This window comes from Crocodylus siamensis, chromosome 3 (genome assembly GCF_052110815.1).
Source record: "Crocodylus siamensis isolate JL-2025a chromosome 3, ASM5211081v1, whole genome shotgun sequence".
NCBI lineage: Eukaryota > Metazoa > Chordata > Crocodylia > Crocodylidae > Crocodylus > Crocodylus siamensis.
The window spans coordinates 192,368,557-192,382,818 of NC_143397.1; the positions used below are offsets into that span (position 1 = coordinate 192,368,557).

A 14,262-nucleotide genomic window follows, 5' to 3' on the forward strand; every position below is an offset into this window, starting at 1 on the left:
TAGGTTTTAACAACCCACTTTCCTTTTTTAATTGTGTTAGTCACCCCTGGTAATGTCTCCCTTCTATTTTACAGTCCTGCAGTTTGTTTTTAGTTCTAGCTAAAAACCTTAACTCGGATGTGATAATATTAACTCAGGTGTAGAAATGACTGAGAGAGAAGCATTGGAGGCACTGTAAGGAAACTTAAGTAGACTAAGAGATGTACATTTAGCTATGATGACTACAAGGCTAATGATAACAGCTTTTGACTGTTTTGCCTAATTTATTTTGCTTTTTAAATTGAATATATAAACCAGCAAATTATTACACGTTCCAATAAAGTTATATTTGTTTTTGCTTTAATCTTAAATGGAATTATATAGCATTGAGCCTCCAGCATATTACTAAAACTTCTAGTTTCTCTTTAACTAGATAAAAATGTGTGTTGTTTTATAGGTGATAATGCACAATATCATCTGTACCCTGCCTTCTTTCAAAATCCTAGATCCCAAATCCTTGGATTAGGCTTTTACTTTCTGGATGATGAGTGTGAATACATCCACAGATCTTTCCTTTCAAGTGCTTTCACATTCCAGTGTTTGTCAGATCTATCCCTCATTGCAGTTATATGCACCTCAAAACTATATTGGGCCAGATTATGTGCTTCTTGATTTTTGTGTGGGGCCCAGGAAACACAGAGGAGGTGTCAACATGGTCATAAGCATGGAAAGGAATAATTCTTGAAAGGAAATTAAAGCCTTTACCTGTCATTTTTGTTCCTCTGAGCAACAACGTTTACTGCCCTGGACATTACTTGCCCAAGAAGGACATCCCCACAGGCTATGCCCTTTTTAAGGTCTGATGCCTGTAGCTGGACTGCCCTAGCACTACCCTGAGGAGAAAGAATAGCATGTTTGACTTCCTCAACTAGGTCTAGTGAAGACGAAACCATCAGCTGTAACACCGTGCATTTAAATCACTTTTTCGTATGCTGCAAATTAAATTTCTGGCTCTAGGTAAGGCTAAGTAAGGCTCTATTTAGAGCAGAGGAGAATTGCCTCTCTTTCTTGAAAGGAAGCTGGTTCAACTAAGGCCTTTGTTTATTTGTTTGTTTGCCTTTTGAAGGGTGATGTTACATTCAGTGCAGCAGCATAACATATTCATCTTGCTTTTGGTTAACATCTAGGATAAATTTTCCTCTGCTCAGAATCCTCTTTCTAGCTTTGATTTTACATTGTTACAAGTCAATGCCATATCTATTTAATATCAGTGGTAGGTACTCCGGTGCTTTTTGAGAAATTAGTTTGGATTCAGGTTTCTGGAACTGGCTATATATATATGTTTTATTAGGAGGTATTTTGTAATCCTTATTGGGTAAGACATGATGAACTTGAGAAAAGCTGTCTCTCATCCTTCCTGGGTAGGTACAAGGGATAGTGTGGGAAGCTGGAAAAATCATTTAAAATCATTTAGCCACAAGTTCCATCTCTACTTGCAAATTTACACCCCCAAAGATTTTCAAAACTATTTACTAAACGTTTTTTACGTAGCTTGTTAGACACATGTATTGCAAACATTCAGTATTACAAATGTTTTCAACTTGGACCAGCTGCCTATCACAAACAAGTTGCACATTATGTTTACATTCCCCAATTGGATATGCATTACTCCTAGAATCAGGCGTTTTTGAGCAAATATTCACATTTGCAATGTAAAAATCCATATAGTACATAGTATTCAAATACATTTGCTTCTATGGTGAATGTTCTTGGCATTTCCTAGAATAGAGGGGAGCTGCAAGCTTGCTCAAAACAATTTGTTTACAAATTTCAATAAGCACTGCCAGATTTGTTTTGAAGCATTTGCTAATTATGATCCCCTCTGTCTTCCTCCGCGTCAGACATTTGTATAATGCTTTATAATCTTGGACCTCTGTAATTTTTAGGGGGTCTGGAGAAGATTGTCATTTTTGTAGCTGTGACTGCTAACCCATGGACACAAGCATCTTCAAAGAACAATGAGGAACATCCTTTGCTGAAGTGGAGGTCAACATTGAGGGAAAGTAGGAGATCTGAGTAGGAACTAGTATCAGGGAATATCCTCTTTGTGATTTTAGAGCTATGCCACAATTTGAATACTTTTCCTCCTAAGGAGAACCTATTATTGCAGGGTTTCCATTTCTGGAGGGGTCCTCCCTCTGATCATGGCAGAAAATATGAATTATTTTGTTGTGAATTGCTACTAGGAGGTCTTGGAAGGTGGCTGGTAGGGAAACTCTACCAGAACCTGGGATAGAGAGTCATATTACAGGGTTTTTTGGAGTTTATTTTCCGTGTTGGGCTTTGCTGACAAGAGCAGGCTGTGGCACGGGCTAGAACACTGTTGCACAGTTGAGGGGAATTCAATAGTATTTGCACTATCCCACACTGATACAACCATCAGGAAGGTAGATTCAACATCCACAGTCCTGAAGACATATTAAATGAATAGATCTTTTGTGATGTGAGTTCCCAAAAGCTTGTGAAAAGAACTTTTTCTTCTCCTAGGTCACTGGAATGAGAAATGGGCCTGAAGCTGTTCTTGCAAAGGGAAGTGGAGTGGGGTTCAGGTGCCACAACCACTGTTATCCAGTAGGGGGTGGCTGAAATTAATAAAAACTAAGTGCTATGATATGGAGAAGTTTTATCCAGCTTTGATTCCAAGACCAGAGGATGCCTATGGCTATGAGAACTGACTATTTGCAAGTACACCAATAGCTATAACTGCAGGAGTTGATTCAGGTCTGCCTTACAATTACTTTGTGGGAGTCTGTATTCCATAATGCTCCTGTTTGCCACTTTGATGTGTAAAAGCTGTTGACGCTGAAGGTATCATCACAAAATTAAATGTTGGCCCAGCACCTACTCCTCCCCCATAGACTGTGTTTGCTTTCATTTCTTATCCCTGGGCCTTGTAGCAGCCTTGGCTTTACTTAGTTTTCCCTGCTGCTGTTTCAATTTTTTTTTCATTATTGCTTTTATGCAGTGACATGGATTAGTGACAGCAGCACCGGGTGGGAGTTTTACAGACCCTGATGTTGGCTAATTATAACCTCCTGAATATCAGAGCAGCTAAAATAATATTACTCTAGAAGCATGAAGTCAGGGTCTGACAGGGTAGCGCTCCTGTTGTGTGCTATCTGCCACCAGTACGCTCATTAATGAAAATCTCTTTGTTGCATGGAGAGCTCTGTGAAGTGGTTCCTGTTTACACATGCTCAGAATAAGATCTTGTACGCCCAAGTTTTTTGTTAAGGACCAGGGGCGTTGCTTCTTTTCTTGTTAATTCTCTCATCTCAATCCAAATCCAGCTCATTGATGTTTATCCATGCAAGTATAATTTCTCAGAAACGCTCATGAAAGCAGATAGTAAAATAAAAGCGGGGGAGGGAGAGAAACAATTTTTGGACTTTCCTTTTTTTAGCCCCTTTTATTCGATTCAGTTGTCACCTCTTAGGACCTACTGGATTGGATATTGGTGTCCCTGTAGGAATCCTTTCCACCCATGTCCTAGGGTGCTTCTACTGTTTCATTTCAATGGCTGATATTATCCTCTGTGAACCAACAGGTAGGGACCAGAGGTCCCATCCATTTGTAGAATCTCGGACTGGTATTTCTCTAACCCACTGATTTCAAACCAGCTTCTTGTAGAGAGACCCCAGGGAGCTGGAAGGACTCTGGGGCATTCTCCTTAATCCAGCCTAACATCACTTGCATCATAGATCCACATCAGTTTCATCTCCAGTGGAACTTCCCGGGCTCCAGAGCTGGGATTGGATTTGCTCTTAAGAGCAATTAGATTTTACAGTACTGAGCACTCTTCAGCTTTCACACCCTGAACATATTCCCTGAAGTAATGACATCAAGACAAAATGCAAGATAAAGGGCTTGCATCATTATGTTTGACAGAGCATATACACTACTTATGCAGAAATTGAAATGATCATAACTAACCTCATGGAAAATTGCAAACATGCAAAGGTTGTGTGAAAAGATGTATAAATCAAATTTACAAAGTAATTTTAATGCACTTTTTGACATAAATTCCCTTTTAAAGGACTCATCAACCACATTCTGATGTGAATGCCTATTTGATAGCAAGAATGATGATGATTAAAGTATTAGACACTAGCAAAACTTCTCCACTTCTGAAAAAAAAAGTTAAATCCAAGCCCTGAGGCAAAATGTTAAAAATAGGCTTTTTTTTTTGTGTAAGAAACCATTTGCACAAATGAAACTAATAGGTTTTATCTAAACCATCTGTTGGTGGAGAGGCATTAAAATGTATAGTCACGTATGGAAGCACTTAGGGACTTCTGTGACAGCTATACATTAAAGAAAAGAAAATGCTGTGTCTTTCCCTATATTTATCTGTGGTCTTTTTTCCTGAAGTGCATGCCCAGGTTGGTTAACTTTGCTTTGGCAACTGTGCTACTTTAGTTTGCTCTTGCCTGAAGTTTGTGCTCCCAAAAATGCAAATCAAATTCATTTCAGGAAATTGAGGTATGTGCTGGGATTGGATGGTTTGTTTGGGAGGGTTTTCCCCTTAAGTAAACTTCTGCAGGAAACTAATACATAGAATGACACTCACTTTTGTTTTTCTATTCATGTAAAACCAAACTTAAAATAGTATCATTTACTGTAGCTCAGGAGGTGATTTTTGCATTTGTGCATAACAGGAATTAATCAGTTTCACTGGGCAAAATGTATCACCCCACTTCCTTTCCTAATCAAAGGCAAAACCCAGATGTCTTCATTTTGGCCATATAGCTATCCCCATGATCTGCAGGACTTTTCCTATTACAGGCCTAGATCATGCATGTATAGATCTCTTTCCTTCCACACAGAAGGTCAGCCATCTTCATGGCTCGTTCTCTCCTTGCTCTTAAGAGGTTGTTCAATAAAACCTCCTACTTGAGGTACTCAGCCCACGGCTCATTTACTGCAGTGTGTTTGTCCGTCTTCCCAGAGATCTTTGCGCGACAGCTGCCATTCTGCTTCTGGTTGCAAACGCAACTTTGAAATTGATAGCTGGGACCCAGAAAGGTAGTGGGGCTGGGAATATTCTTGAGAAACTACAGTGAAGCAAGGAGTGAGAGAGAGAGAGAAGATCAACCTTGCCAGCTCCCATTATTTTATTGTAGTTCACATGAGATTTGATTTTTAACCTAGCATTCCAGCGCCTGGAGACAAATGATTACCTGGGAATGAAGGCTTTCATTTTTCCACAGAATTTCTTGTCCAGGTGATTGCAGAAAAAAACTTGAAACTATCACTTAACTGCATCATTAGAACTGAAACACAGAAGACAAGGGAGTCCCCCAAATTTATCATTAAAAAAATTCTCATACTACATTGAAACCAATCGTACAATTTGGAGGACCTGAAATGAAATACTTGCATATTTGGGGTTGCTAATACCATGCTACTGTTTTCTTTCCTCCCTTCTAATAAATATTTTTCTTCTCATGTAAAGAGAGGGAGTCCACTGCAGAGACTACTGCAGGAGATTGGTTTTCAGAACTCTGAGCAGCACTGAATCAGTGTGACAGTGGGTATGCCACTTAAACACTGTGCTTGCATCTATAACATAGCCACAATAACACGTACCTAGAAACATATGATGCTTACTTCATTACAATATAACGGCTTTTAGAAATGTGAAGAAAAGGAGCTATCAAAATATGAAGTATTATTATGCTACTAATATTGCTCTTCTAGGGTTCTTCCATCTTTCTGAATGACTTTTAGAATGCTTTTATTAAACAATGCTCAGATATGGCTTAAGGGAAAAGCACCCTTCATATTTCCCCTGTAACAATTCAGATATAGAGTGATTACCTCATCATTATATGTTCCTAATTCAAGTGTTGCATTCACATGGAAGCCAGAGTAACAAGAATGGACTTTGGTTTGTTTCTTTATAAGGCTGGTTATATAATAATTGCTTTGCAGTTTTTCTGTTAGGAAGTAAATGTAATACTTTGGCAGGTGCCATTTTTTCTTGTAAAGAGAAAGAATAGGATTCATTTGTCCTGTTGGTACCAGACGCTTGGGAGCTCCTGGATGGGCCTGGAATATTGCAAAATGTTGACCTCTTCTTGCTAAAAATATGCAAGGCCCAGATGTTAACAAGAATCTTTTCTAAAAATGTGGGAAATTTTTTATCATTCGGATCATGGGGAAAACTAGCTAGAAAACTAGGTTGGAAATCCATTTGAAATTTGTAATATTTAAGAGAGCTTGCTGACTCATAGGTTTTAAGGCTGTAAAGGACAATTAAAATGTTACCTTTCCTGCTACATACAACACCGACCTGAAATTTTGCCCAGTAATTTTATCACTGAACCCAGTAACGTGTGACTGAAATAAAGCTTTTAGGAAGGTATTCAGTCTCGATTTAGATGCAAGGTGATGGAGAATCCACCACATAAGCTCATAGCTAAAAAGTTTAATTTTATTTCAAGTTTGATTTTGTGTTTTTACTTAACCTCCTACCTTGTCTTCCCCCCTCTGGCTCTTTCTGCTGAGGACATTCAGTATCTGCTGTCCTCATTCTACATATTCATCTGGCCGACAGGCTGGGAAATGCCGGTGCTCAAAGGGTTACGAGATTACAATTGTTCTTTGCAAACAAAATTCACATCTGTTCTGACAACTTATTTCAGCCTGATGCAACTTGAAAAGGTCGAGATTAATCCCAGAAAATCAGAGTTCTATTGGAAAGGCCAAATCAACTTTAATTGTAACACATTGCTATTTATATTGGCGTTTATCTGCAGTGGAATATTATTCTTTCCATTGGCATTACTGATTTGCTTCTGAACTCTCTGTTATAGTCTATAAGAAAAGCTAACCTGCTGTTTAAGTAATAGAAAAAAATTAACAGCTGCTATCTTTCCTTTTACAGGTTTCCATTGACCAGGCTATAATGTGTGTATGTTTTATGGCTTTTGTTTATTTGCAGCCTGGGAAAAGATTGTAGAAGAAAAACTCAAGTCATTTTATAGAGATTAATGGTGTCTACCATACTTCTGCGTATCATCCTACTGTGCTGGCTTTATCCATTATGGCCACAGGGTCTTGGCACAGCCTGAGGGGTGGCAATATTAATTTTGGAATTCTGTCTCGCACACACCTTTGATCATAATCTCTTAACAGTTTTAAAAACCCCTTTACATGTAACAGTTGCAAATTGTGGTTTTCTGTGACTAACAGTAGTACCCAATCTCTACATGTGGGACATGTTCTTGTAGCACCTTTCTAACCACCTAACTGGCTTCCGGTATCTGTTAGCAGCTCAGCTATCAGCCATAAACTGACATTTCAGCTTTCAGAACCCAAAAAAGTGACAGGAGGAGAGAGACTCATTTGGCAATGCTTTGCTCTTGCTGTTTGGCCTGGAGACACATACTCAAAGTGGTATAAGATTGTTTAGTAACAGCTGGCAAGCACCAGGGTGTGAGCCTGATTTTCAGACATGACAGGCACTTACAGGAATGTTGCCAGATACAGCTGTTTAAAAGCCTTAATAAACAGCAAGTCAATACTAATCTTTGCCAAATTAATCTTTTCCTTGACAGCCCATCAGAGCAATTATGTTCAGGCACATTGTAAACACACAATTGTTGGAGGGTGAGGCTCTGATCTGCAGTATTCTGCAGTTTTGCACATGGCTATTTTTCAGAATGGGAAGCTTTTATTTTTTCCTGCTATTTTATTTTCTAGTTTACTTATATCTTCCCAGGTTTTACATCAGTGTGAATGAAATTTCCCTATAAAGTGTCTATCCCAGCAAGTCCTTAATGGAATGTGAAATGATGACAGTTGTAGGATCCATGCAGCTGTACATTTGCTAGTAGGTTTCTTTAATTAGGCAGTAACTGTGACAGATTCTGAAATATTACAAGTCATTGTTCTCACTTGTCCCCTTGTCTGTGGAATAAGAACTACACTTGAGTTGTGATTTAATGTGCTGCTGGGTAATACGAAAATACATGACTTGGCAAAGGGAGGCAGAGTCTGTAACATGTCAATACTGATGCAAAGAAAAGCTTCATCCTCAAAGATGCTGAGTACATTTTGCAAGGTGCAGTGAGCCCCCTGCTCTCACTGACTTGAGCAGTATTCATCATTGTGAGGGACTCCACTGCTTTACCTTCATAAGTACGGTATGTTGTTTTCTTTCATTGCCAGAAGATTCAGAGACACCCAATAAATCAAATCCTTACCCTGATAATGTGTGCATATAAAAAGCACATGTCTGTGGTTTTAGATCATGTGTGAGCTGTGGTTGTTACAGCTCCTTATTGATATCATTTCTCACACACTTGGTTGCAGCCACCTCACTGGCACTGTCTCCTATTCCCTCAGTACATGTGAAGGGCTCTCCAGGGTCTTGCAATGCTTATGGGAGTGGTGGGGATGAGCAAGAAAGGGCCTGGGAGCTGGTAAGCCAGCACAGCTGGAAGAGTAATATAGCTATATAAGAAGCCCCCTTCCATCATAAGGATTTTCCCTTCAAGAGGACTCCCAAAGGAGTCCCAGAAAGCACGGCACTACTGGAGCTAGGAAGATGGACACTGTGCTTATTAGAGGGTACAAATGTATAAAGGCTTCAGTGTAGATGACTGTGGCCTACTGTGCAACCAACAGAAACTTGCTGGCAGGTTCCTTCCATGGATGAAGTGCAGGAGGTGGCAATCAGCCTCATTCTGTTAAAAAGCCCTATTGATTTCAGTGAAAGCAGAACTGGGATCCTATTTGTGTCTCCAGTTTGCACTGTGACAGCGAAGAATGAATTGTAAAGGTTTTCCTTTTCTGTAAGCCTTGCTCACCATGGTTGCAATCCAGTACGGTTCCCCCATTTTATGGTGCTCACATATTGCTGTCATCCCATATCAACTGCTCAGGCCTACTTTTAAGTCCTGCTTTCAGTGCATTTTCCAGGTCAGAGTGAAAATAATTGTTAATAAACAATGGAGAAATGATTCCCTGAATGTTGCAAGTCTTTGCTGTATTTAAATTATTTGCATTAGCTGTATTTTTTTTTTTAATTTATAAATTGTTTGTTTTTCTGTAGCTTTTATTTATGTTCTATCTGACAGCTGGGATTTTACAGCTCGGCTCTTTATAGTTCCTTTTTTGAAGTTACTTTTGGCTTTCGGGAGAGATATAAACTTTATTGGACTTTCACCTGGTTATACAAGGCTCTTGGCTTTTATCTTTTGTGATCCTGCTGTTGACCTTTGTATCTGTCAATCCATAATTGGAAAAAAAAAAAAAAAAGTAGCAGGTAGCCCCTTGCAGATGGCAACCAGCCACTGCTTATTCTTTGGCCGGGCAGGGAAAACTGCAATTTCTGTGCCAAAGCTGGAACTCACTTCTTCTAGAATTAAGTGTTACTTCAGCACAGCTAAGACCAACATTGCTTGTCTTCCTGAAGGCTAGGTCTTACTTTAGTTTCAAATGCAGAACTCCCACTGAATTCACTGAAACTGATATTAAGCAATGGCTTAAGTGCTTTGCTTAGCTCATTGTAGGCTGGAGCTCTTAAAGACTAATAGACACCCAGTAGCAATAGTTTCATACAGAATAAGTATTTTATTCATGATGTATTTTTTATTTACATTCATTTTGCTTGTATTTTGAACTCTGCTTGGATACTGAAATTAACAACTTTAATTTCTTGTCTGCACACCTGCTTTAAAAAAAAGATGAAGATAACACAGCTCTTTGATGAATGAAAAAATACCTGCCCGTCAAAATCAAACCTGACTGTTCCCATCCCCAGCAATTATCTTCTCACTTTAGAATTAATATGAGTGGAAAATGTAGTTTACTATAATATAATAAATAGAAGACATTGGGTAATTAGTAGTGCTGGTATATTTCTAAAGTACTAAACAGACAAACAATAAACTGTGAACTTAATCACGAGTTCTTATACAGTTTCAAGACAGGAAAATTAGAGCTCTCAGCTACAGTCATTTGAGTAATCACATCTGATCTGCATTATTTATTAGTTATTACATGCTCAAGTGATTCAGGTTGTACATTGCCTAAAATCATTTCAAAGCAAGCATATTTTTGTTTTTTAAAAATGTTGACTGCATCCCATATTGTATATTTAATCAGAATTACTATCTTTATTTCATATATGAAATACAAATCAGTGTTACTCTTCATCAGTTGGACAGGCATCCAGGTTGAATTCCTTCCTAACTATTCCTGATCTAAAACCTTGAAAATATTCTATTTTGGCATTACTCCTTATCCCATTGCTCTGTTACTTTTCATTCAGGTGCTATTTGTGACGTTCCCCACAGCTCAAAAGCAAAATCACTGCTTTCTTATCACTGGACTTTTGCATGTGTGATAAAAAGGCTAAAGCACATTTAGTAATTCTTTTGTTTTATTCATTATGGTTTCACTTGGCTGATTAACCAAAACTGAATTCCAACGGCAGTGTCATACCTTTTTATTTATATAGCCTTGGTGGCTTATGTGTTAGCTTTGGGCAACTTCCTGTTACAATGCTTTAAAAAGGGAAGTACATAAAATATCTGTTTTTTGCATCAACAAAAATGCAGAAATAAGTGTTGGTTGCCTTCATTTTTTGCCAGAAAAAGCAGGCTTGGCGTTAGTCACTGTTTTTGTAAAAACTAAATAAAGTATTCACACCAGTTGTGAATAATTTTTGTCAGCAAAAGTTAAAGCATCAAAGAAATCTCCTTAAAATGCTAACAAATTTACTTACAAACACCTATATTTATTATTTCATAAATAGGCGCAACAGGTTCCATAAAAAAAGATTAAATACAGACACAGTATGAAGAAACAATAATACATAGCCATATATAAAGATTATAATTTAGCTGTTTCCAATCTGTTTCTGCATCTAATAAAATATCAGGTAAGCATTTGGCAGTTTTATACATAAAAGGATTTAAATGACGTTTACTAACCATTACACATAAAGTGATTTAAAAAAAAAAAAAGCATTTTTAGGCAGTACAAAATAAATGTGTTTACTTTTTCCCCCACACTAAGTTCCTTTCTCTCCCCTCCTCCCACCCCCAACTCTTTTTTTGTTTATTTAATGAGACAAAGCCAATATTTTTAATTAAAATCATTTGGGAATATTTTTCTTTTTTCTCCAAATACTTTGAAAATATAGAACTATTAGTCAGCTGTTTAAAAATGAAGTAAAAATATGAATGTTTGCCAATTTAACCCTTATTGTGAAATCAATAAACTGGAATGAGCCAGTTTCAATTACAATTAGCTACAAAAACATTCACATTTTATACTCTAGGAGAGTGTAACATAGATGCTATTTACAAACTTGCTATGACTGCTACATCAAGCCATTTAAAAAGTCTTTAGTAGTTTCATATAAACACCCATTATGAAAACCAATGGAAAATCCAGGACTTTTATCCAAGACATCTACAGTTGCTAAGGCAGTTACTAGCGCAGCACTTCACAGCAAAAACCAACATAAAATCTGAATGGTCCAAATTTCCTTCAGAAAGGAAGAAAAGCAATGTCCGTTAAAGGAATCTCTGTGAACAAAAAGAGGAGGAGGAGGGAAAAAAAGAAAAAATAAAGGAAAAGAAAAGAAAGAAGCAAGACTATTTTTTTCCAGAGTGGGTGACCCACAAGCTCAAATAGTCCTAAGTGCTTAGCAACTTGTATTTTCTAATAAAATGCAGAACTGCCTTGACTGCATAAAGCAATCCATGATGAAAAGACTTCCCTGCATTCCTCCATGGAAAGGAGAGGTTTTTCAGATTTTCAGGTAAGGTACAGTGCTTTGTCCCTCTGCATGCCCCTATTCAAAGATAAAAAGAATACAGATTATATTTAAACCAATCAAATTTTTAATAGCCCTACCAAAGAACTTATTATATTTTGTCTGTTATTAGCTCAAGCCATACTATGTGGGTCAATAGGGTACAGATGCAAAGTATTATTACTACTAATAAAAACTACCACTGCGACACCAATTTGTACTTCCATGGCAGCATCCAGAAATGTCAAAGAGCCCAAGATAAATGCTGAATTAGCCTCCCAACATCCCAGTGAGCTAAAGAAATGTGATGATCCCCATTTTCCAGGTGAAAAACATGGGGCACAGTGAGATTTACTGACTCGCTCAAGTGCATCAGCTGTTGTGGGAAGGCACGCCAGAGACTAGAAGGCACAGGTTGAGGGACTATGTACATAAAGTACCACCTACTCTCTGAAGAGCAGTGGAGAATCTATACAAAAGGTAAGACAGCTAATACCAATGGCTGGCTCATACACATACCTGGAAGTGTGTGGGGGGAGGGAGGGGAGGGAGGAGGGAGTACGTTTTAATTAGAGCGGTTCTTGGGCAGCCACTTTAGTTAAAATGCTGCAGCCTCACAAGTATTAAACCTCATTTGATGAGGTTTAGTTAAAGCACCACATGGTTATTTTAAAACATGTAGAGCTTAATACATGTGATGCTGCAGCACCACTGCAGCATTCAAATTACAATGTGGAGCAGACTCGAGTAATCAAGCCTGCTCCGATGCATTCGAATTAGAACACAAAGGAGCATGTGTATAGGCACCCAACAATTCTCCCTCCAGCTTCCATCTACACAAGAGTCTCTAGGCTGAAGCTGGGATGACTTTGATTGTTGCACCAGAGATATGCTGCATAGGATTTAGACTGGAGCATTTGAAGAATGATACTATGCCCTATTCTATTCTAAATAGTTTCTTATATCATATGCAGCCCTGTAACATCATGAGAACCATGGGATCTGCAGGTCAAGCTAGTGCTTTTTCTGCTGGAAAGGAAAGTGATGAAAAATTTGGAAGAAAATACTACAGGGACAGCCATGTAAAGTTACCCACTCTTCTTAGATCTGACTCTTCCATCCCTGTTCCTGGATCAAAAGATCACAGTTATGCTTCTCTGGCAATTTAAACTTTTTCAGTACTAAAATGTACTTTGTGATAAAGCAATAGCAACCTTTAATAATGTATGTATTGTGGATATTGTTTTCACACAGCCATTCAACTACAAAATAAATGCAACATCATCACAGATGCTTTTCTGAAGAATCAGTAGGGGAACATGCAACAAAGCTATTTCACAACTCCCTATTAGACTCTTGTGTCATAAAGGTTGCTCAACACAAGGTGGCATTCACTGGCTGCTTACCCATTACTGCAGTAGTCATTATTCCAGTCCACAGTCTGTGCTGGAGGATTTCTGCACCCTGAACGAACATACTCCATTGCTTGGGTAACAACCTGTGCAGCCGTAGATGTGGGGTTGATGATATTCTGATAATCAGGCTGAAGAGTAAATCCCTAGAAGAAAAAAGAAGCTGATAAATGTACAATAAACCAAGCAACAGTTTAAGTGCGAAAAGCTTGTAATAGTAGCATGTGTAAAGCAAAGAGTAATATGTATGTTTCCCTGTACTTTTAAGTTAAAATTAAAACAGGAAAAAATGTGTGGGCATTTCTTTCAATTGTTTTTTTTTTTTTTAAATCTTCCTTGGCCAGAGTGGGTGGGAAAAAGCCCACCAAAATATTTGATAGCATACAGCTATAGTATGAAACTAAGACATGAAGAACAGAAACAATGTCAAGCCAGGAGGACAAGGGGAAAAAAAAGGCAGTGTGTTCCTTAGAACTTGTATATAAAACTAAGGATCCACTAGTTGTTAATTCCCAGAATATGCAACAGAATCTTTTTGAAGGATGCAGGCAGCAGGTGGCTGAGTGTTTTATTAGACTACACCTATTCACATATTGTTCTCAAAACCTTCTTTCTTCATTCAGTCACAAAGGGACCATCTGCTTCTTCTTTTATTTGTACTTCTTTCTCAAACTAAACAAAAATTCAACCAAAGCTTTTTAACAGTTGTTGGATTAATGTAGCGAAAGCAGCACAAAACAACTTGCTGTCTGAAAACTAAGAAAGGAGTGTGTGTTTTCTGGGCTGGGGGGAGGGGAAGGGGGGAAATGAATGGAAGATACAAAGAAATGTATATATTTAAAAAAAATGAAATGTCTGTTAAATGGGAACTGATTGTGATTTTTGAGTCTTTCAATGCCTTAGTGTGTTTAAATATGGCCTGTCAAATCTACCAGAACTTTCAGAATTTCAAGGGTACTTCATATTTATTTAATATAACAGGTTTTGCCAAAATAACACACAAAGAATAGTTATATGGTTAGAATCCCTTCATAG

At 38.0% G+C, this 14,262-nt stretch overlaps 1 protein-coding gene across 2 annotated transcripts in view; it reads right to left on the reverse strand.

The window, feature by feature from the left end:
- Positions 1-9,596: 9,596 nt before the first annotated feature.
- The window catches only part of TOX (thymocyte selection associated high mobility group box), a 302,827-nt gene continuing 298,161 nt past the window's right edge, over positions 9,597-14,262 (reverse strand). For both annotated transcript variants that reach the window (XM_090040035.1, XM_090040036.1), the window contains 2 exons: positions 13,222-13,373; positions 9,597-11,854 (listed from right to left, as the gene is read on the reverse strand). In XM_090040035.1, the coding sequence (XP_089896161.1) occupies positions 11,818-11,854; positions 13,222-13,373 (189 nt within the window). In that variant the 3' untranslated portion in view covers positions 9,597-11,817. The remainder of the gene's footprint in view (positions 11,855-13,221; positions 13,374-14,262) is intronic.